At 40.3% G+C, this 24,684-nt stretch overlaps 1 protein-coding gene across 2 annotated transcripts in view; it reads left to right on the top strand.

The window, feature by feature from the left end:
- Positions 1-10,281: 10,281 nt before the first annotated feature.
- Positions 10,282-24,684, top strand: part of PDK3 (pyruvate dehydrogenase kinase 3) — a 52,781-nt gene continuing 38,378 nt past the window's right edge. Inside the window, exon 1 of one of the 2 annotated variants that reach the window (XM_042810064.1) lies at positions 10,282-10,472. In XM_042810064.1, the coding sequence (XP_042665998.1) occupies positions 10,367-10,472 (106 nt within the window). In that variant the 5' untranslated portion in view covers positions 10,282-10,366. Of the gene's footprint in view, positions 10,473-10,701; positions 10,850-24,684 lie in introns of those variants that run through there. The other variant, XM_042810065.1, reaches the window with a different exon arrangement.

Here is a 24,684-nt window from a genome sequence, read left to right as displayed (position 1 = left end):
TTGATAGGAGCATGGAGATTTTTCAGCCATAGCTCTTTGACTTCTTGGGGGAATTATGGCAGACTCCAGTCTTAATGATGTAAAACTATTTTGAACTCTGTAGCAATGGGATGTTCCAGTTTCAATACCACAGAGCAGTGTCCAAAATCCACTTTTTCTGCACTGCCTGTTGAAAAAGTAGCAGGAGGTTCAGGCAGATTGTGCTGTTTTAAAGGTTATAAAGCTCTTCTTTCTCCAGGCAATGCCAGTATTTGCCTTTCTGACTAAATGACTGAATTTTGATTCAATAGCTATTTTGCTCCTAGTGGGAAATGTAATTCAAGCAATAAAACAAGTGTTTACAGTAATGAGATTACAAAAGTTGTTTGTTTTTGTTTATTTTTAATGGATGAGATGGGTACTTGTCTTGATTGCCCTACTGGGCAATGAAAATTCCCTAATCAGTTCAGAGAAAATCTTGACTGGTGCAGGTCTGCTTCTGTTACTTCTTTGTAATGAGATGTAACATCTCACTGAAGGATTTGTTGTAAGACATTAGCAGTCTTCTCAAGAGAAGGCAGTTTAGGTGGTAACTGACGGGATGGAATACACCATTTTGCAGTTCAATTGTGCTTTCTCATTTAGGTATCACATTCCTAAATCTGCTTTACATGTTATGTGATTTAAATGAGCTCCTGCAGATTGAGCTCTCTATGCTGGGGCACCCTGAGGTCAGGCTCGAGCCGCAGCAGGGCACAAAGGTACCCCCAAGAAAGGCAGAAGGAGAGGTGGGAAAGGTGCTTGTGGAAGTGCTCGTGGCACCATGGGAGCAGTTGCAAGCCTAGACTAGGACAATCAAAATTGGAAGGAATTGCAAAGTCCAGCCTTTTGTGAACAGTACTCCATGACAACTCATTACTGGCTTATCTAGAGCTGCTATTAATCAGTGAGTGTGCTTTGGTTCCAAAGCCTGAACGTTCATTAGCAATCCAGCTGGGCAACTTGCAGCTTGTGCCAGGATGGAGATTGTTTCTCAGAGCTTTTTCAGCTTCTGACCTTCCTTGAAATTGTTTGCAGGAGATGTCTCAAGCCATTTATCTATATCATGAGTACTGTTCTTAAGGAGCTCCTTTTGATATGCTCAGTGTGCCAAGGCAGAACACTGTGCTGTACTAAGCTGAATGTTTTTTAATGTACTCTTCTCCCACGTCCTGCAAGCCTTACGCTAATGTGCCTCACATTCATTTTGTTTTTCTTTTTTAATGGAACTAGATCAAATAAAAAATCAATAAGTTGAAAGCAATACATATTCATATTCCTTGGTGGTAGAACAGGTTGGGACAATAAATAAATACACAAACATTTTGTAAGTTTTTCTGTATGTTAATGTTGAGTACCAATAAACACGAAAATAAATTTCAGCATTCTTGTTTCATAATGATAGAATTGAAGGAAGGTTGATGTTGGCAGGGCCCTCTGCATCCATCTGAACCAAGCCCTGCCCCAGCGGGGACACCCAGAGCAGGGTGCCCAGGCCCACAACCAGGCAACTTCTGCAGATGTCCAAGGAAAACACTGCACAGCCTCTGAGTGGCCTGTGCCAGCATTCCGTCACCTGCACAACACAGAAGTGCTGCCTGGTGTTCAGAGAGAACCTCTTCTACTCCAGTTTGCACCCATTCCCTTGGTTCTTTCTCTGAAAAGAGCCTGGCTCCACCTTCATTGCATCCTCCCTTCAGGAATTTTTAGACATTGTTGACATCATGCCTGAGCCTCCTCTTCTCCAGGCTGAGCGGTCCCAGCTCTCTCAGCCTCTCCTCATTATGGGGGTCTCATCTTGGCTGGAGAACGTCTGTTGAACAGAACTGAAAATGGCTTCTGAAGGCAAGCATTTGGCAATTCTAATAATAGAAAGTCATTTTGATTTTCAGTGTGCTCAAAAATTCAGCAGAAAAACATTAAAACTACATGGATGTCAAAATGTTCATCATTTGAGTATAAGAACTTCATACTTTGTGTTTGATTGCTTAATGAAGTGTAAAGAGGACCTTGGCCCACCGGTGTTTCTGTTCTTATCCATACCCATATCTAATCTCTCAAAGCTAATCCATCTCACTACAAGTGTAGAGAACTGTGCTTACTTAGGTGAAATGTGGAGAAAGTAAGACTTCTATTTAGCAAGATCTCAGCACAGGATCCATTTCTCACCTAAATAGTGACATTTTATCACTCCTGTTATCTCAAAACAAACACCTACCAGGAACACTGAAATGAAAGTTTTCTCCCTACCCACAAAACTCTTGGGCTATGCTTTCCTGCTAAGAGTTTGCAAAATGCTTAGTGGGTAGAATGGTTTATATATATGTGGGGGGGGGGGGGGGGGAAGGTTTATAAATTTGTTTGTTTCTCTTGTTAAATTGCACTAATTTTCAGTCATCATTCTTCTCTCTATAGAGACTCAGCAAATTTTGCCAGATGAAACTCTTGGAAAAGCCAGCAGTTGTTGACAACAGGCCTTCAAGCCTGAGTTGAGGTCTGCTTCTTTTACCAAGATGAGATGCACAGATAAAGAATATGAACATGATATATTTACTTCTTCCTCGGTGTAAGTATTTAAAGATGAATAAAAATGTGGGATTCTCATTTGGCCTTGGAGTTGTGTCCCATTACAGGCCTTGGTCTGAGCAGCTACACTGACATCCAGGTGTGACTCCCTGCTGTCAAAAGGGAGTGGAAACCAGGGTTACAATGCACGATCTCTAACCAAAAGCTATTGTGCTGTTACAAACCCAACAAAGGTTTCTTGTGTTAGCGAGGAGACGTAATCTTCCTTTAACGGTTATTTTATTTCTCCTTGCAGAATTTCATCTGTTGGAAGTTATGTTCAGGGCCGACTTCTTAACTCACTGTAAGTAGACACAATCATTTGGTTTGCCTATTTTCTCACTTAGGCTAGTCTACATGCTACTGTTTGGAAAACACTCCAGAAAGTCGAGCAAAATATATCTTGATGCTTACTCTATGGTGAAGAAGAACTCCAGGATCTGGCAAAAAGCAGTATCAACAGAAGGTGCAAAAGTACATTTGAGGTTCACAATATTACAGAAAGTTTAAAGGTCATGTTTTACTTGTGGTATGTAAGCCAGTTCAGTTTCTTTACTGCTCGCTTGCGAACAGGTTATAAATAAACAGAATAAATGTATGAAAAATGGAACAATAAAAGCTTATTGGTTAAGTAAATACAGAAAAGTGTTTTTCACAGAGGAACGGAAGAAACTACAATCATTAATTTAAGCTTTTCATAGGCTTGGGTTAAGACAAAAAAAAGTAACCAATTTATGTGTAAATACATAGAGTAAAAAAGCCTGATGAACACTAGGAATCAATGGTTAGTAGAACATGGCAGGTCAGACAGACCTGATAACTAAAACTGCTATAATTGCATGTTCATTATATAAGACCTTCTGGTGGAAGTAATGCCTATTGATTTCAGATAAAGCACTTCATATGCTACTGAATTATAAAACTTTTAGCATTTGGTGCATGAAATTCAGGGAAATGTCATAATGGGATGAAAAGGAGACTAATCGATATGGAGGAACAAAGTGTTGTATCACTGCATCCTCAATGGGCAGAGCTGCTGGTGGAACAGAGACTCCTCTCACCCCACGTTCAACTGCCAAGATCTGGGGGATGAAGCAAATAGAAAATGTATTTTCCCTTCCCATAGGCAGGGAGGTGTCTTTGCCTATTGCAAGGGGGTTGAAACTAGATGATTTTAAAGGTCCCTTTTAACCCAAACTATTCTATTTCTCTTTGTCTCTTTCTCTTTTTCCAAAAATGGCTGACAATTCATTACAAAGGCACTTAGAATTTTAGATTAATTTCTTTGTCTTGTGGCTCAGAGCTACTATTTCTGGGAAGTTAAGCTCAGGAACAGGAATTACACTGTAGAAGATTTTTAACATTCACAAAGTTCCACTATGACAAATGCTTATTCTCTGTGTATCTGGAACTAAACTTGTATACTATGTGGTTTAAAGAATCCCATGAAATAGGTGGATTCTCAAACAAGAATATTTTGATGTTTAATGTTTTGAAGTTTCTGTAAGAAAAACAGAGTTTTTCCTTTCATCTACAGTTCTCACTTCATATTTTGCAGCAAAACCAGAAAGCCCCAGGTTCAGGACAGTCCATATGGCAGAGCTGTGGAGACTGGGGCATGAAAAGCCTGGTAAACTTGCTTCTCCAGTCCTCCACAGGCCTACTTGATAGGGTATCAAGCAGTGGGTGTACAAGTATAGATGGAGACAACCTCTGATGAGATTATGGCAATTTTCAGGCAAAACTAATTTTCTTTTTGAGGAACTGAGTGTGTGGAAAACAAATGTTCAGTGTGAAATGAAAGTAAACTACTTTATTCTCCAGCTGAGAACATTCAGAGCCAAGGCAACTCAAATCTGCTTCCCTAAATTGCAGATATATTACATCTGAGGACACAAGAACTGCTGCTGCTGCTGCCAAACGTGGCAAATTTCATGTAGCAAGACCTAGCACTTTTTTAGCTGTTTCCTTGTATGGTCTCTGAAACCTTCAATTTCTGCAAATAGAAAGATGCTGAGATGATTTTCCCAGTGGTAAAAGCTATGCCAGGATATGGTTACATCAACTCAGTATGAAAGAAATATTTGAACTTCCCCAAGGAGATTACCCAACAAGGTGGTGAGTGGCTGCAAAGAAAGAAAAAAGAAACAAGGAGGAGAGTTTGTGTTAGAGACACTGTCTTCTTTCTAATGCCAAACTAGTGCTGTCATCTTCCTTGGAGGAGGCTGACAATTCCAATTTAATGGATCTGGGATATTAGTACAAAATACAGAGATGTATTTCTCGTGTTTGTCTAGTGACTCTTCCCTAGAGTTTGTGCAAGCTGTTTCTGGAAGAGAAGATTAAAACGCAAATCCTTGGAATAAGTGTACTGATTAGATTCAGTTGTCCATATGTTTTAAATGCAGAGTTGTGTTGGTTTTACACATTTATAGAAGTAACATTTATAGAAGTAACAGTAAGACATATACATATGGGGAAGAGGTTGTATTGGTACAGTTCTCTACAACATGATCATAGCTCTAACTCGCTTGTTTCAGGGGTTGTCCTTAGGCTACAAAATGCTGTGGCAGGAAGGATATTCCTCTTAGGCAGTTTTTAGGGTTAAAGCATTGTTTCTTTCTGACAAATGTGTGGTTAAAATGTGACTTTTCACCCTTCTGACTCTTTTCCCTGACGGGTTCAGAATGCTCTTCCCATCATAGTGAACTGACAGCCACTTGGATTACTACAAATCCTGCTCCAGCCAGGTTCCCTGCTTTCCTTCCCCTAAAATGTACTGGAGAAAAGGGCAGTGTGAAACTCTAATGGGGGAAGGAAAAGAGAGAAACTCCCATGAAACTAAAGGAAAAAGTGTGACTAATGTTATAGTGTTAGGTTTGAGTTGCTAAACTCATAAAGTGATCTTTCCTCACTGACAGAGAGAAGTAGGAAAAAACTCTTTTTCTCTGTATTTACTCTCAGTTATCTAGTGGCAACAGTTTCCTCTCCTGCATCTCCTGAACAATTTCAAAAGGAAATCACCTATTTGTTTTCCCCAGAGATGAAATTTGTAAGAGCTGTTATGGAATAATGTAGCTTTGTCATTAATATTGAACAAACAGATGGTGTCGTCTGACAGAGCTCACATCACCACACAATGGCAGCCAGCCTTACATCCTCCAAATTACTGTGGAAGGTGAGCTAATTAAGAGAGACATGGAGTTTGTACCCTAAAAAATCTTTGTACTTTCAAGCCCACTAATGATGAACGCTTTTGCAAGCCTTTTTGTTATCTACGTATTCTTATCTACAAAGAAAGAGATGAATTTTCAAATCTCTTAGAATCACTGAATATAATTTTGATAGTCCCTGTTGTTGCTTTTTGTAAGATTGCTGAGCTCTGCTGTTTAGCTAACTAGGATGTGGAATGATAAATGCAATGACAACCAGCATTTGCTGGCAGAAATAAAGCCTGGTAAAGAAGCTTGGTGAGAAACAGACAAGAATGCCTGAAAAGGTAGGCAATGATAGTGATAGAATCTAATTCAATACATGTGACCCCAGATGTAACGACTACATTGACTTTAATCTCATGCACTGAGTGTTATCTATCTTCTGACCATTATGAGTAGCAGCCCATTGAAGCCTACCGCCTGAGTGCATAAATACCACGAAGAGGTAAAATATTACAAATGAAAACAAGTTTCTTTTCAAGTTTAGGAAAGTTTCATCAAAAGCTCTTATCCCCTTCTAACCTCATGTTTCCAACACAGCTGTACAAGACCCACTGCTTTAATCGGCCCTTGCAAACACATAATGGCAAGCAGGAAAACACAGCATTGTTACTGTGAAAAATTAGTTCTGTGAGCAGAAGTAATTTGTACGAAACATCACACTACTATACCAGTTTTTCCCGTGCTGTGTTGTTTTTTTTTTTTCTGTCATTTTGTAGAATGTGCTTTGGGACTGTAATTCTCTGTGTGAATTTCCCCAAAATAACTGTTGTTTGTTACTGTTATTGATTGTGTTTCAATTGTATTATTCTCAGTGAGTGCTTCTGAACTTTAGGATATAGGGGTACAATAACTTGAACACAGCTTCTTTTTTTGTTATTAAAAAATTGCTATGAATCCCATGAAGTCAATGTCTAGAAAACACTTACTAACCATGTTTTCTTAGTTTACGGTTTAACATTCCTCTTCTCCTCCTCTGACACCTATACAAAGAAGTTCATTATGCTGAATCCCCTGCAGCTAGCAAGTATTCTGCAGTGAAGAAAAACAAGCTTTGTTAAGGAGATTATGGCTCTGGTGTTTTAACAATCCAAAATGTTCACCGAGAATAAATCTTAATTGGATAAAACTTTACATGCAAAATCTTTGCTCCCTGAAAATGGAAGCATATGTAACATAAAGGCTGTGAAAGAACAAGATCTGAAAATACAACACAAACGTGACTTCTGAATTGCCTAGATGAAATTTTGCAACAAATTTCTATCAGAACAGGAATGATTCCCGAACTGCTGACAAACACTAATAAATCTAGGGAGATATTTCATTTCTAGTAAGGATATTTTCTCACTACTAGTCATACAAAGGTTCATTCTCCATCCCCGTGACTGCACTGAACTCATGTATCAAGAATACTCACATATGTGGAGATTAAGCAGCAGAGGCTCCTCCACGCTCACTACTCTAGGGGAGCCATGGGCTGGTTTGTAAAGGCACTCACTGGAGCCAGTGGATGGGGCAGGGAGAAGCAAAACGAAGAATCTCATGTTTTAGCAAGAGAGTATTTCTGGCCCCCTTTCCCTCCAGCACTAATACAGAAATGCTAGATGACTAGTGAAAACCAACCACTGAGAGTTTAAAGGAAGGGATCCTAGCAAAGCTGGCTCTGCTAGACGCCAATCTGAGCATTATGCTCAGGTTCCTCAGGAATTTTCTGAGCACAAGTTATGGCAAGGAATTGGTTTTTTATGTAGAAAATACACCCATGTGTTTTGAGCTAGGAAATAGAAAATGAAGAGTCAGACAACTGACAAAAAACAACAACAACAAAAAAGGAAAATAGTGAAATGGTTAAAGAAAATTTTTAAGTTTGGGTGGTTTTTTTTTGTTATTTCAAAGGTTAAAGATACTTTTGAAAATATTAGCTTGAAAATTATTTTGGGCTGATCATAGTTTACAGTAAGATCCTACCACTCTTTATGTTCACAGATATTTACTTCAGTGACCATTCAGGAAACAAAGCTCCAAGTAAGATGATTGCAGGAGTTTCTTTTGACCAACACATTATGAATGTTTTAATAAATAGCTATGGTGTCATCTATTCTCCTTACCTTATAGATGAGCTCTGGCTTCTCATTTCTGCTCAAAGCATATTTGCATCATTTCCATTACTTCCTTCATTTTCTAAATGTGAAAGCCAGTCATGCAAATTATTATGGTATCAATTCCATATGCCTTTTCCTCTGGTTACTCCACTTCATTCCACACAGGAGGAGAGCTATTAAATCAAACTCTATTTACTATTCATTACCTTATATCATTATTTTCTAAATAATGTCATAGACTTCTGATTACTCCATTATGTACCACAGAGGGATATCTCAATTTGAGCAGGAATGCTGGTGATTCTAGGAGGCAAAACAACAAACCAGTTGCCAAATAAAATCTCTTTCCTTCCCTTGTAGTTCACTGTAGCGCCTTGCACAGTCATTGCACACTTCTTAGACATTTCATTACATGTGCAAAGTTTCTTGAGGAGACAAAATCAGGAATTTATACTTCACGTCTATTGATCTCGGTGATGTTTTCTTCTTAAAGTTTATGCCCAATTTCTCTTTGTTTGGGCAGATTAAGATCTAGATTTATATGTTTATTGGTGTCCCAACAAAGCAATGTTGTGACATCATTTATATTGGGAAAAAGAAAGTTTGCATTTAAAAGATAACTTACTGAGTAACTCTTGTCTTAGATGTTTTCAAGGCAGAAGTGAAATAACACTAGTATTACTTAAAAATGTGAATGGTATATACAATCATGTGGCTTAAATTTTGATGGTGTATTATCCTTTGCAGCTACTAATGTTCATGTTAATATGGGGAAACATTCCTCTGTCTGTAATGCAAAATGACACTACTTGGTATCACATAATTCTCCAACTCATTTCATAAGGAAAGCTGTAGATAAATCAAAACCAAATCCTGAACAGTGTGCATCCAGCAAAAGTTAAAAAACAGTTTTTGTCATCTGCCAAAAAATGTTCCAGAATTGCAGAAGATATTTCATTTTGTTAGCCTTGATTGCACTACATGTTTCTTCAAGGCAGTCATGTCTCTAACCTGCAATTCAAGTGATTTTAAAACATTTTCCAACTATTAGAAAATGATTTATACATTAGGTTAGGATTTCTCAGTCTCAAATTCTTTAAGGACAATCACAATAGGAAGGCTGAAGAGAGACCTTCAGTAACTGAAGAATCCCTATTTCTCTTGGGATTCAGTTATGAAATTAAAGTAATATTTCCTATATATTGAAGTTTGCATTAAGCTCATTTCAGAAAAAAATAAGGGAATTTGTGACTTGTCATTTCATGAAATTGTCATAAACGTATCTAAAATAATGACAGCAACATAGCATTTGTTGGTACGATGTAGTTCTCAAATTCCTTCGGTATACCTTTGGATTTAGCAATCAAAATTATTTTTATTCAGGCACATTTCTCAGCTAAGAGTTGACTTTCCAGGAATTACCAGAGAGCTGAAATTTGACAGAGACAGTGCGAGTTCTTTTTATGAGGAATATTGAGCTGTAAGGGATAACCACATATAACCAAAGTAGGTCTGGTGGCATGATGTAGTCTAGTCACAGAATAGTAGAATCCCAGAATCACAGAGGTTGGAAAGACCTCTAAGACCACCTGGTCCAACTATGAGCTGTCACACCGTGCCCACGGACCGCATCCCTCAGAGCCACACATGCATCACCTTCATGGACAGTGACTGCACCACCTCTCTGGGCAGCCGTGCCTTTGCCTCACCACACTCGCCAAGAAGAAACTGCTCCTAATATCCAACCTATTCAAGTCTCCTACTTTCAATTCTTTCTCTCAAACTTCTTAAAACTTGCTCTACTGCACAAAATGGAAAATGTCTTTCTTCTGCCATTTCTGGCTGCAGATCCCATTGAATACTACTGCTGAGGCTAAATTTGAAGCTGAAGCTAACCATACATGTAACGTTTCAGACTGATCAAAAGAAGTTGAACTGCAGGAAATAAATCCCAAATGCCACCCAGACACTGGCAATTCAATTTTGCAGAGGGCAGGCAAGCTGCCATGAGAAGAACTGAGGGAACACAGCACGATAAGCACGAGGCTTTGTTCGTTATTTTTAGAACAGTGTATCTCGAGTTGGAAGGGAGCCACAGCGACCACGGAACCCAACTCCGGGTTCCACGACGGACCACCCACAGGTTCCGCCCTCCCTTAGCACGTCCACACAGCAGCCCGCGCTTCGCCGCTCTGCGCATGCGCGCCACACGCCCCGACGGTTGGGGGTCGGGGCTATACGCGTGCGCGGCTTTGCGGGGCGGGGCTGGCGCCTGCGCGCTTGCGCAGTAGGGCGGGGCGGAGGGGGCGGAGGGCTCCCTCCGCTCGCCCCTCCCGCCGGGCCGAGCCTGGCCGGGCAGGGCAGGGCCGCAGAACGCTACGGGCTCCGCCGGGTCGTTTGCTCCTTGGCATGAGCGCGGGTGGCTCCGGCGCCGCCGCCGCCTCCTCAGCGCGTTAGCGTTGCGCCATGAGGCTGTGTGGGGCGCTGCTGAAGAGCCCCATCCCCAAGCAGATCGAGTACTACTCGCGCTTCTCCCCCTCGCCGCTCTCCATCAAGCAGTTCCTCGACTTCGGTGAGCGGCTCGGCGGGCCCGGGGCGGGCGGGGCGAGCGGGCCGGTGTCCTCTGAGGGTCCGCCCGCCTAGATCGGGGCACGCCCGGAGCGAGGCCCGGGCCCCGCGTCCCGCGGAGGCCTCGGGGTGCTCCGTCACGGCGCGGGGCGGGAGGCACTGCGGGGCTCAGCCGCGGAGCGGGGGGAAACGGGGAGGTGTCGGGGGGAGCGCTTCTCACGTGGGACGGGGATCCGGCGCTGAGCTTGGATATCGGAGTTGTGTTCCCCCTGTGCGGTGATTGGCTTAGCCACAGCTGAAGCACGAGAGTTGACAGCCGTCGTGCTTCAGGAGACCTGCTGGTGGGAAGTTCGTGCTTTAGGAAGCGCCGCTGATGAACAGGTAGCGTTGCTCTGTTGAGTGGAGAGCCGGGTGTGCCTTGTGTCGTTGGAGGGCTGGTTCTGATCTAGGTAACAATGCGCTTCTCCTATCTGGGTCAGAGGTTATTGGCTCCCTCTTCTGACACGAGCGCTGTTTACATTTTATTGTACTATAAATGCTGCAGCTGAAGTAAATAGAAAGGTCATGCGTAACACCACGAGGCTTAATATAGATCTCCTTCATTCCAGTGTTATATTAAAGATACAAGGAGACAGGAAGGAGGTGTTAAGCCTAAAAGCAATTAAAAGTGGAAACAGTGGCACATTTATGGCAGTGGCATTAGTGAAAAAAGGGCTGTAACTACAAAGAGCCAGCAGTGGGGGTGTTCTTGCTGCCATATCTCTGCACACAGGGTGTTCTGCCATTAAAACAAGGCCCAACACCCCACCTTGTCCATCTTATTGTTAAGATGATAATCTGACTATAGAACCTCTGCTTTCCTCCTCATGAGTCTGACTTTGCATCCCCACTTGTGCCTGTGCTGCTGTGCTTGCAGTGCCTAGCATTTTTCTCCTCACAGTGTCTTTCTGCGGTGGCACAAACAAAGCCCTGAAACTTAAGAGTTGCTATTTTAAACCTGACATAAATAATTTATTTCACCACGATGTGACCGAATGTTCAATTTGTAGATTATTGCTGTGGAAGCGTTAACGTTTGTGAGGCGTTTGAGTTGTGATTAGAGGGCTGTAGAGGTGTCAGTTTTTATCCTAATGACTTGTGTTCTGGGAAAACTTTACTTCGTGGTGAGCATTTCCACCATTTGAAGTTGTCTGTGCAGGACTGTTGGACACTACTTGTGTGGCAGCCTTTTCACAATGCTGATTTATTTTTTTTTTTAACCATGTAGTGACAGAAAGTGTCACTTTGAGGTTTGAAAAATGTCTCTGGATTCTTTAGGTGGAGGTAGTCCTGTTTCTTCATTCTAAGTCCAATTTCTGTTAGCTGAAGTGCAGAAAACAGGAGGGGCCAGTGAGAGCCTGGCCAGTGCTGTTCCCTGGATGAGGTCCCAGCTGCCATCCCTGGATGTGACTGTGGAACACTGTGTGTGATTACACTATGTTTTAGTGTAGTCATATATCACGAGTGACAGGAAGCTATATGATTTGTCATTTAAAACCTCTGAAGAAGAAGAAAAAATACAACTATGGTTTAGGCTCCTATAATCACCATGGGATGTTTTCATGAGTTCATAAGATTAGAAACTGATATTGTGTCTTGCTAAAACTGTCAGCTTGATCTTAATAAGCCTCACAGCCTGCTTACATCTCCATTAACTTTCTCTCTGGCACGTGTGTTTACTGAGGAAACCTGAGTAGGAAGATAAGAGCAGTCTAATCCAACAGGTGAAAAACAGTGCAGTTACTTAACCTGTCCAGCCCTGGGTATAGATGGCTTTGGATAATTTTAGGTTCCAAGGGAGACCTCAGAGACTTTAGAGAGAAATTTCCAACAAATGCCCTGACGGCAAATGTAGGGATGACAGCAATTGTGATGTGCTTGGTATGGAAGGCTTGGTCACTTGGCACTCTGATATATAGCGCTGTGTCTGGAGATACAATCCTGCTGCCCAAATTATCTGAAAGAGCTCACTGATGGCACTGGACACAAGCGCTCAAGTGAGCAAATATGCCAGGAACGGTGAGATAGTAAAGGTGCAGCTCGATTATGTTTACCTAGTCTGATTGCTTGATGGAAAGAAGAAATTCTGGTTTTAGGTAGCTTCTATGAGCTGACTGATCTTGCATTTAGAAAAAACGATGTATATTTTTTTGCTAAGCTATGTCAATGTAGTGCTTGTGTTACAAAAACATGAACAGACTTAAAAACCTTCGAACAGGTTTTGAAGAAGAGTAAGCCCTCAGGAGACTTGTGAAGGGCAGTCTGGGATCTTGTTGTCTGATGTATGTTTCTTGTGAAAAGGAATTTGTACTTAGTGCACCACGCATTTATTTTTGGAAGATTTTATTTTTAATTTCTGTCCATGCAAAACTGTAACATGGTCTTTATGCTCTTGATTATGTATTGATTGTGTTGGTTTGATTTTTCTCTTTGCAAAATTCCGGTGAGTAAGGGGAGAAAAGCGCTACGTTTCTTGATGACCGAAGAGTCTGTTCAAACACAGTTTATAGCAATGTTCATTAACGTTCAGTTTAACAGCTCTTTTCTTACTGGGTCAGACAAAGCATGGGTTGTATGGAATATAGATGTGTGTGTAACGGCAGCCTCTATTCCTTTCCAGTGATAGAAATTCGTGATGCTATTTATTTTAAAAGTTGCTCAGGTAGCTTAATTAACTTGAACTTCTATGAAAGACAGTTTGACTACTTAATAGCTTGTTAATACTGAAGCCCTATGAAGATAATCCGAAAACAATGCTTGAAGCAGTATCTCCAGCCCTGTATGTGATGCACTTTCTGTCAAGCTTGCAGCTATCTTCATAGCAGCCGCAACTGTGTGAGGGGTTACAGTGTCATCACGGGCTTGGGACCTCTGTGTCACAATCGGAGAGTGCAGACTGTCTGTGCTGCTTTTCTTTTTCTTTCCTGTGTTTGTTTTCTCTTTTGGAGACTCTTCTTGAATATTGTTCATTTAGTTTTGTTGTTGCAAGTTGCATTTCCTGAGATTCTTGTGCAATTTGAATCCTTTGCAAAAGAATGACTTGCCATAAATGTGTTTATTATAAACAACTTTAGACCTTGATTAATGTTAATGTGTCATTCTAGGTGTATAGAGACACCTATTATTCGCATGTGACACTCCCCTCACTTCCCCTCAGACCCTGCCAAAAGAGAGGAAAAAAAACCCCAACCCACAAAAAACCCAGCAGAACACGTGGATTTAGATGTGTGCTTTTAAGCTTGATAGTTACTCTGGATGTGATTTTGGTGGATTTCCAAGTGTGCACATTCTTAAATGGCCCTGTCTGCTGTAATTGCTAAAATAGCTTTTCTGAAATAAACTTTCAAACAGAAATGTATGCTAATAACATTCAAATAAATGAATCTTGGTATGCTTGTAGGGCAAAACTGCCAGGTTTGGGGAGGAATATCAGTATTGGAGTTATATGTTTGATAGATCCTCCTAATTTAGGTTTGCCTCAGCTGTGCAAAGCGTGCCTTGAAGGACTATAAGGTAATCTGAAATAGCCAGCAGTCCTCATCAGCTTCTTATGTGGATAACTGGCCAGTCAAGTATGTCTGGGAAAGAAGGTAAGTGACCAGCTGGCTGTGTCTGTTGGGGAAGGTAACGTTTCTATGTCTAGCAGTGTCCTAGCACTTTTTAAAAAAAAAAAGGGCACAGAAAGGCATGAGCTTACTCTGCCTGGCTGGTCAGGGCTGGCTTTAAGCCAGGAGCGTTACAGCCTGACTAGTACAGAGCTGTGCCTGAGCTCACACGTTCCATGCAGCTGCACAGTTTGGGTCGTGTTGTTGACGGTAAACAGCTGATGGTAAAGATACTGATAGAATGCTTTGTGAAAAGAGTGATTGTACTGAAAAGGCTGCTTATAAAATAATTGAGCACAAATAAAGATACAGGTGATACCTTGTGCAGTTCTTTGATTATTCATGAAAGAGTCACTGTAAGTTTTTTAACTAGTATTTTGTGAATGTATGGTGTAATGCTCTGATTATTGCTGCTCTGGTAATGATGTACCTGAGATTTGTGAGGGGCTGAGGTTTGATGCATACTGTGTGCATGTGGAGCTTGTTTAATACCAAAGCTGTCTTGACCAGTTGAGCTTCTATCCTTTTTTTTTTTCTTTTTTTTTCCTGCAAGTCTCAAACCAAATGTTTTGGATGACTTTTGTAGTTGAGGTTACACATGTAGCTGTTTGTAAGTATGGGTAAAACTTAACAAAAGGGCACTCATTCCTTCTGACTTGTCAGATGTTAATCTTAAATACCGTGTAGTTTCTAGCAACACTGGGCAAAAATGAGAAATATATACTTAAGGGAGAGGACAGTGAATCATGGGCTGAGTGAGTCCTTGTTATGGAACATGGCTTGGGAGGCTGTGATTTTGTAGGTTATAATCAAAATGCCTGTGGCAGCTGCTGCAAAAACTGGCACTGAAGCCTATCACGAGAACGGTGATGTAGCAATCATACCACAAACATCTACAGTGTGCTGCAGTGAGTGCTTGTGGCTGGGGCATGCCTGGAGGTAAAGAGGAACAAATATACAACAGATTCTCCTCATTTTTAAATCTAACTTTTGTTACGAGATCAATTGGTCTGTGGTACCTATCAAACTTGGCCTGTGTCGAGGAAGTTTACAGGCCTGTTCTGAAACTGATAGAAAAAGCAGACTGGGTACTGGCACTGCTGTTGTCAGTTGTGTGTGCAGTGCTAGGCCAGATTCCTGCAAGTTCTCACACTTTGTGTTGCTGCGTTGGTGGCAGGAGGGCTGTCAGCAACGAAACTGAAAGCGTGCTTAGAAACAAGGAAACTGGGAAGGCAACAAGCAGAGATACACAAACAACCAGATGTGGGGGTTGGAAGTAGAGGCTGAAAGAAGCTGAGTGGCTTTGAACTTAACTATTAATCTTCTGATGGAAGGGTGACCAGTACAGGGTTAGTCTATACAAAGAAATAATGTATTTTTTTAAAACACAGCTTTAGTGGAGAGGTTTGTGTGTCTGAGGCTTTCACAAAGTTTAGTGCTAGAAGAGACTATTAAATAATGACCTATCATTTATTGCATTGCAGCTGAATTTTTCTCCTGTTGTCTATGCACTGACCCTGAAACCTTATGTTTGATTTTAAGAGCATCTTCAAAAATAAATTCCCTCTTAGCCTGAACGTTAGCCATCAGTATGCTAACCACTGAATTGGATCAGAAAGAGGAGTTCTGCTCAGACATTACTACCATTGTTTTAATCAGACTGGCTTCAGCTCTCATGCAGCATGTTTGGTACAGCTCTCTTTGGAGAGCATTCTTGGATGCCTGGAATTTTTTCTCTGTGAAGCTTTATATGCTGGGATGGAATATTTTGTCTTGATTTTGTAGAGCCTTATGAGAATACCATAACAGAAATGTCTTTGGCTTTTCCCAGATTTTTAATAGCATGCCTCTATGTCTTAGAGCTTTAAATAGCATCCTGATGTGAGTTTTGCCTAACTGTGGAACAGAATAACTTTACTTTGGCTTTGTGTTCACATTAAAAGACTCAATCCAGTGAAAAGCTGGTGGTGCATGCTGAATTGTAAATGTTTTTTTTTTTTTCTTGGCCTATTTATTATTTTTTCTGTATCCAGTCCTTCATTCTGTAGATGTGAGCATGGACGGTGACTTGCTTTATTCTGCTGTATGAAAGGGGGTTTTCTTTGCATGGGCTGCAGCTCAACAAGCAGCTGGGAGCCTCTTGTGATGCAACTGTTCCTTGTAATCTGTTACTATTTACAGCTCTGGCACTCAGTGATATTCCAACGCTTGCCATAACATTGAAGTTTTTTATGGGTCCTGGTGTGGGTTCTTGTGAAGGTCTGCAAGGGTCATTCTGGTTACATAACTTGGTTCAGCTGTTGCTACTGAACCGTGATGTGGTAGGGAGAGATTTATTTGGTGTGTGGGAGTACTGTGTGATATTCCATCCTGGTACCAAATGGGGTTGTTTACACAATTGTCTGTATTGGTCGCTCTTGGAGGCTGCTAGGGATTAAATCTGCTTGCCCAGTAGGGACTTGTTCAGAAATTTTACTTTCATTAATCTAATGCTGGTAGTTGCGTTTCTGGTACTTCAGTTCTGCAAGATTCTCAAAAAAAAAAAAAAAAAAAAAGGAAAAAAAAAATAGTGTTGGATTGAATTTGTAATGATTTTGGTTATGCAACAAGTAACTTCATTTTTGTGAGTATTTAAAACTTCATAAGTCCTGAATTCAGTATTTTAGTATAGCTGTACTGCACAGCCCTTGAGTTGCTGTGGATGACTGAGCTGCCTTATGCAGGCAATACATTTTATTTTATTTTTGGTGACTCTGGCAAAAGAAATTCTGCATCCAGTAGGTTATACCACTAGTTGCTCTGCTGCCTGCAGGCACAGCTTAGTTGTCTACAGGTGAGCATGCTCCAATAGGTGGGATTCACTGTGTTTTTTTTCCCCTGCTCCTCAAGTAGCTGAAGCCTCCTAAATCTGTGTTGTCTTTGAGCTGAACTGAAGTGCTCTGTGGTTCTCTGCCTGCAGGTGCTCAGAAGGAGCACATGATGTTACACTGGATGCTCGCATGTGCATGTGCTCACACTTTTTTTTTTTTTTTTTGCTGAAATTGATGTGGAGTTGAAGCAGCCTGAAGTGTGTAAAAGTGAAGTTCCTGAGGAACTGAGGAATATATAATATAATAACTGAGTATATAATATAATAACTAACTAATATAATATATATATATAATAACTGAGGAATATTGGAGGATTTCTTTTCTTCCCGTTCCTATAGCTTAACTTCCACAAGTAAGGACATGAGTAGACACAGTCTTTGCTAAGATATAAGAAATATAAGATGATTTCTGAAAAAAATAAACTGGCAAAAGACAAGGATAATATAACAGTGCTAAGAACTGAAGTACTATTCTTCAACCAAAACAAGAATGTGTAGCATGTATCTTGGGTTGCAGTGCCAGTCACAGCAAAGGTTACTGCTGAAAGGCAGGGGATGAAGAGGCAGAGGAAAGAATCCAAAGATAACTTACAGTGTAGCATTTACTTCATTAAAATACATAATGGTAAAGACTGAGTTCATCTTTGATCTGATCTTCAGGAAAAGAGAAATAAAGGAAATCTTTACTCCCCTTCGTTCCTTATACACAATTTGGATACGCTGAAGTATGTTTGGTTCCTCTTGGCTTAGTAAGCAGCAGGGCTGTTACTTGTGGGGTTCATGGCAATAATCATCAGTGATAGTCCCAGGGTTGTGGAAATGATCAGGAACAGTGCTTGTGTTTGAGAGAGGATGAAGAAGAGGACAGTAGATAAGCCAAAAATTAGATGAGTCATAGCGAATTAAATAGCTGAAAAAAAGTAATAATGAAGTAATGCTCAGATAAGATATCAAGATACAGAGCAGTCAAAAAATTGTGTTAAGGCAATAAAAATAGAGAGTGTGGAGTAACCTCAGCATGAGATTGCTGTATAGTTGACATGCAGTGTTCTGATGGCTTGACCAGGAGTTAAGACCCCACACAGCCACTTGCTACCTTCCTTCATGGGGCAGGAGAAGAGAATAGGAAGAGCCAAAGTGAGAAAACTCGTGAATTAAGGCCAGTTGTGTAAGTGAAGGAAAGAGGAAGACACAAGTGAGGCAAAGGCAACCATTTACTAACTCCTGCTAGAGGTCTGATGCTTAATCTCAGAGTAGCATCTGTCTTGGAAGATGAGTCCACCAGTTATTTCTTAATTGCTGAGCCTGAAGTTGTGCTGTGTCCTTCATCCCGGCATTGTGCCAAGTAAAGGAAAGGAGAAAACCTTGAAGCTGGGCAAGTGCTGTTGAGCAGTAACAGAAATGCTTCAGAAAGTGTCATCAACACTTGAAATCCAAAGCACAGTATCACATGGGCTGCTATGAAGAAGGCTGTTCCAATCTGACTGGTACGAATCTTTATTAGAAAATATTCCACCCTTAACACTTCACCAGTACTCTTCTATGGATAGTTGGTATTTCTGTGGCCCAAAACCATGTAATTGATAATAGAATTTGGCTTAGAATTTAAGAGTTGTTTTATCTCATTCCATACCTGCAGCATTGAAGCAGCTTTTATTGGTGCCAGTTATCCTAAATACACTCGTATTGGGTTGTTGTTGTTTTTTTTTTAAGCTGCCTTTTGTAAGTTGTAAAAGTAGTTTAAAGACTGTTTGCCCTTTAAAAAATGTTTATGGTTCAGTGCATGTTTATCGTCTAAGTGTCTAGTTGGTGTAGTAGGCTGAAAGGGAGGGTTATTTTCTTAGACACTGAGCTGTGGCTCTGAAACTTAGGATTTTTCTCGTTTTCCTGCTGTTCTTTGTTATTGTTAGAGACTTACATTGATCCTTCTTTTCTCTGAACTTTTCTATGTAAGTGTGACATTCTCTTATGTGTTGCTTTGACCTGTTTAAATTGGTCTTTTCCCTACAAAGAGGTACTTTTATTATTGTATGTGTGTACATATAACAACTAGCACAGTGGTTTGTACTTAACACAAAACAAATAACAGTTTTATAAATACTTTCACTGATTCCTTCATGCGTAAGTCATCTGCTTGTTGCAGCTTTCATTGATTTATTTTTTTTTTTTTTAATCAAAATCAGATTTAAGAATACGAATAGGAAAAGAGGCAAGGTTAAAAATCAAATGACTGAACTGCTACTTTTATCCTTTCTGTGCATAGAAATATATATATGCTGGATAAATGCATTCAAGCCTGGTAACTGGTGGCAGCATGGATTAATCCTCTAATCTTTTTGTAGCCTGGTTTGCTTAGCATTGAAAACGTTTTGTAACAAGATGGATAACAGTCTAGTAAACCTTGCTGAGAATGAAGGGGATCCGGGCCCTGTGTTGTCAGCAGTATTTTTATGTTATTGATACTGTGTGTCTTTGCTTATAGGCTTTCATTTTATTTAGGCTGGATAATTGGAATAATTTTCCTGTTAGCATTTTGACAGGGAGTAAAAGATAATGCGGGGATTTGTATTTTTGTGAAACAGTTATTGAGAGCTTTGGGCCTTTTCCCTTGGGGTTAGTGAGGAATTTGTCAAAACTGAGAATTTGGGGAAGCTGCTTTGGGATACTCACCTACAAGCTACAGTGTGAATTGAATCGTTTATGGGAGGGAAAGGCGGTGATAAGCTCAAAGAAACAAAATTCACTCCTTTCTGTAGCCAGTTTATTAATAATTGAATCTAATAGAAGAGCAACAAACAAAAGAAAGTTTCTTCACGTGGTGTTTTAAGCCTCATCTATGTTGAAAGTGGTTTTTTAGTCATTGAGTTTAAAATTCTGTGTCTCACTTAAGTGCTGCATTTCTTCTGTCCAGCTTCTGTTTGGAAGCCGTGGTGTCTCTTCCCAGCATAGGCAAGCACTGATGTGCCACACCTCCTTCCTGCTCTGTGCTGGGACTACTCTGCCTTTTCCTCTTTTGGAGGAGGAGGGCTGATGTCTGAGGAGCTGCTTTCTCCAGGAGGCTCACTGGGCTTGGTGGAGGGAGCCTTTGGGTTATGTGGGCAGCTCGAAGGCCAGGAACCAGATAGGAGCTGTGGTTTCTCCAAAGAACGCTCTGCCTCTCGTGTTTTGTGAGAGAAAGAGAGAGGTGAATTGTTTAACTCTCACTTCCAGCTACTCCCCAGTTGCCCCAAGGACAGACAGCCCTAGGCACATGTGAATTCTTCTTCTAAAAACAAAACAAAAACCAAACCGTGGTAATTGTTTGAGCACCTTTGCTGTATCAAGTAAGTAAATAATTAAGTAAGTAAATAATTAAACTGTATTTATTGCTTGACTACCATGTTTTCTCTTAGTGTGTACTTTAGAATACTTATTCCATTAATGCTACTTTTAGATCAGAGAAGCTTATCTTAGAATATTGATTTATCTGTGTTACTTTGTGTTGTTTCATTTAATAACAGGTAGTGGTTTGCAGCTGTTACAAATGGTTGGCTGAAGATCAGTTCCTCTTGGGAGACAGATGCATACCTTCCCTTGGATTATTCCTGTGTAGGGAAGTCTGTGACTTGAGTGACAGTGAAGGGACTGCAGTTTGACTAAGGCTTTGATTGGTCAGTGATGTGTTGTTCATCTGTTTATTCATTCCATTTATCTGTCCCGGTTCAAATCTAAGCATCTTTGCAACAAATTCCAGGCCGTATGGAGGACCATTTATTTTAAAATAGACTTCTTGGAGTTAGCAAGCTATGTGTCCTAGCCTGTGGTTAGTGTAATAATGGTTAGGGTGGTTTCTTCCACGTTCAGGTGTGCTGTTGACATCTCTGACCATTTGACGCTCTGTCCTTAGCTTGTGATAAAGTGGCAGTCTGAACTGCCTTAAGCCAGTAGTTACTTAACAAAACTGAATTGTTCAGCCTTTAAAAGACTGAATTTATTGTTACAGATGGATAAGATGTAAAAGTACAGTCCTGTCCTTCACTCATCATGTTTGGTGGGATTTTTTTATTAAACTTCAGTCATACTCCAATTCATTATTAAGACACTATGAATTTCTTAATATTGAGATCATATATGCCAAGAGGAAACAAGTCCTTAAAACACAGTACTTGAATGTAAAATTGTAGATGTTGGTGGAAGCAGCCCTGGAGAGCAGTGATAGAGGGCTTCAGCCCAAATTCTAAAAAGCAGAGGCTAAACACCTAAGGCTCATGGGGGCTGTATCATCAAATATGGCCTTCTGCTGGCTATCCCTGTTGGAACATCTATCTGGGTTGTGGCTGCTGTTCTCCAACATGACATGGTAGGTAGGAGAAGGGAATCCAGTTTAAGCATAGAGCATTCTTAGAGGCAGCCTCTGGTAGCGAGTGAGTGTTGGCAAGAGTCAGCATTTGTGATTATGGTGTGTGTGTTATTTTTCCTCTTGCTTCATCGTCCTTATTAGGTTTTACAGAGCCCTGTCTTAAGCAGAGCAAACAAATGCTGTGTGCTTTGTGTGTGGGATTGATGGTTTTAGTGGTTAGTGAGATGAGCGCTAGAGAGTATATTGAAAGTGTCTCTGTTCCTTTTGGGAGCATAAATGCTTTTGGAGGACTGAAGGGTGGTGGTTTGCAGCGTTGGCTTTTTTTTCCCCTCTGGTAGCCACAGTTATTGTTGCTATGTAAGCATAGATTGCTTACCTTTAGTATGTAGTTCACGCTCCTGAAATGGTGTATAAGCAGTGGAAACTGTAGATCCTTCTTTAGTTCTGCTTTCCAGGTTTCAGCATCAAGTGGTTAATTCTGGCCTTTGCTCAGTCTGCTCTGATGCTTTGATCTCATCGTATCGTCTTCTAAAGCTTTCTCTTTCCATCTGTTTTGCTTTCTTTTTCGGATTGTGTGTACAGGAGCTAAAAAAATACTCCAGAAGTTCAAGAAAACAGGGTAGGCATGGTCAGTCATTCTTACCTTCCTGTGTCTCATTTTACCATTTAAAAAAAAAAAAAAAAAAAGCAATAGTAGTTTCATGAGGATAGGGGTGAAAGGATTCTGACCTCGTTCTTGTGGATTTTGAATGGAGTCTGTCTTCACTCGTATACAGCGGGTGCAGCTTTCCTGCTGTAGTTTTACAGTAATGTGATGGCTGATGTTTCAGCTCAGTGTTGGATACATAGCTAGCAGAGAGAACTACACTCTGAGGTGCAGTGCAGAGGCTAAAAAGAACAGTTAACTCATCCTTTCCCTGTTTCTGCTATCATGTATTGCTGATACTCAAAAACTACTGCTGCTTCTGTGATAAAAGCCCAGCAGTCCAATACCTAGCAGTAGGGTTGTGGCAGCTGTGTTAGATTTCTGAAGCAAGTAACTTTGGTCATCATCCATTCTCCAGTAGGCTGCTCTCAAATGGGTGTTTCCTGAATGTGGGAATCTGGCAGATGATCTGTTAGCGTTTGGTAATGTTTTGGGGAACCTGAGTTTGACCTCTTGTGAAATGGAATGGAAGTTTGTACGTGCCCTCTTCTGCAGCTTTCCATTTGTGACAGATTCTTTTGTGATCTGAATCTTATTCAGCACAGTGCTGTTTTGTCAATCTGTGGAATTTGCGGCAATTTAGTTAGCATCAGTTGCGTGGATAGTCTCTACACTGTTAGTGCCTCCTGTTGCAGGATCCAGAATTGAAGGGTTTTTTCTCTAGATCCAGCTTTGCAATGGTTTTCTCATTCCGTTGGTACAATGGATGGTCCTGAAAAGCTACTGATACTTAGCACTGTGGGTGAAAATATGAGAGGGGAAGAGAAGAGTGAATGTTTGAAGCGGAGTTAAATCCCAGTGAGGCGAAAATAAAAAGATGAGAGAAAACTGGAAGTAATGCTACTTCCTGACTTTTCTTTGAAGGTGTGCTGGTTATAACATTGACGTGCACCCTATGAAGCTTTCCTCTTTTAATCTTTGTCCATCTATTGCTACTGTATTTGAAGACCTGATGCGTCCAAGATTATACTGTTACGGCCTGTGTTACCTTCATGCTTCCAGAGCATGTTTTCTTTATGCGTTATCTTATATGTTTTTCCTTCTGATACTTGTTTCAGTAAGTGGTGTGATTTATTTTGTTAGAAATATTTGACACCTTTTCACATATGAGACAATTGGTTTCAGTGTTAGATGTCACCTTTTGAGTGAACTTCTCTTGAAGTCTGTCTTACTATTTTATTTAAATCATGTTTATATTATCCGTCTATAATGTCAACTCAAACTTGATGAAGGATTATTGAATCAGTTCTTCAGCTGTGTCATACTTCACTGCAAAGTGAAATCCACCATCATCTGGGCTGTCTCTCCTATTCTTTGTAGTGATTGCACAAACAACTTTTTATTGCGCTTTTCTTGTTGCTAGTGTTTGAAATCCAGCTTATAATTATATGACCACTAAACAGAGGTACATCAGAAAGAGCCGTCATTACTGGGTCTTTATTTAAAGGAAATTAATGTGCATTTGTATTGAAACACTGGTAAGGGTGAAATGTTAACCTCACCTTTATTCAAATTACTCAAACACAGCGTGAATGTAAAAAATCCATAATAATTCAGGTGTAATATTTTAATGAAAGCACATCCAATATTCAGAGAATGCTGAGTCTAAAACTTTGAGCAAGTGTTTGGTAAGCTGTTTATAATTGGAATATGTTCATTTTACTCAGACAAAAGTAGTTCAAAACACTAATAAAGGAGACAGACAGGAAGAACCTTAATTAATCACTAGCACTTGAATGACAGCATCTCTTTCACAGTGCATTTTTATTTCCTACAGTTCCATGTTTCAGTGCTTCGTAGACAAAAATCCACGTCTCCATGATGCTAATTTCATATAATTTAACAAGATTACATTGCAAATATAGCTTTATGCACTGCTTTGAAAAAATAAAAGTGGTGCCCTCTATTAGTAATTAATAACAATAGCTGTGTTCATAGCATATTATAATGCCATGCTAGCACTATACTTCCCTATCATTACATTTTTGTCTTGAAATCTGCTGCTGCTGTTGCTCTTTGATGCAATTAGGAAACTCTGACACAGCACCCCTTGTTCTTAGAAAAAAAGCTAATTACAGTCCTTGATGCCTGGTGCAGTGCAATCTGTATTGGGGCATAGAACTGCTGTAATCTTTCTTACACTTAATTTACACCAAGGTAAGCAGGTCTTTATTGTGCATCTTTGTATTATGGAGGAACTTGTTGAGAACTGCTGGATAAATCACAGTGAAATTATTTACAAGTTGCACTTTGTCCTTAACTCTGAATGTGGCTTCAAATTCTGTTGAACTGAAATTGATGGTCTGAAACTGGATATGGCATCTGGTGTTCAACATGAAAGTTTGTTTCTGGCAATGTGTAATGACCCAGCTGGAGTGATTAAATATATGTATATAGCAAGAAAGCTGTGTGCTGTGAAACAAGGTGGAACAGATAAAGCAAACATCAAGCCAGTCTTTGAAAGACTAAGAAGTCTCATGGTAATTTAAACCTCTGAAGTGGCATTGCAGCTTAGCAGAGTACTGCTTCGTGGAAGAAATCTTTAGAACTTATGTATGATAAATCACATTTAAAAAAACCAAAACAAACAACAACAACAACAACAACAAAAACTTAGGCTTGAATCATATTTTTTGGACTCATTTTGATCTATGTGGT

The sequence above is a fragment of the Centrocercus urophasianus genome, unplaced genomic scaffold, assembly GCF_019232065.1.
Source record: "Centrocercus urophasianus isolate 14NV4802_14NV808 unplaced genomic scaffold, USGS_Curo_1.0 seq_12, whole genome shotgun sequence".
NCBI classification, from domain to species: Eukaryota; Metazoa; Chordata; class Aves; order Galliformes; family Phasianidae; genus Centrocercus; species Centrocercus urophasianus.
This window is presented reverse-complemented; position numbering and strand designations above follow the sequence as displayed.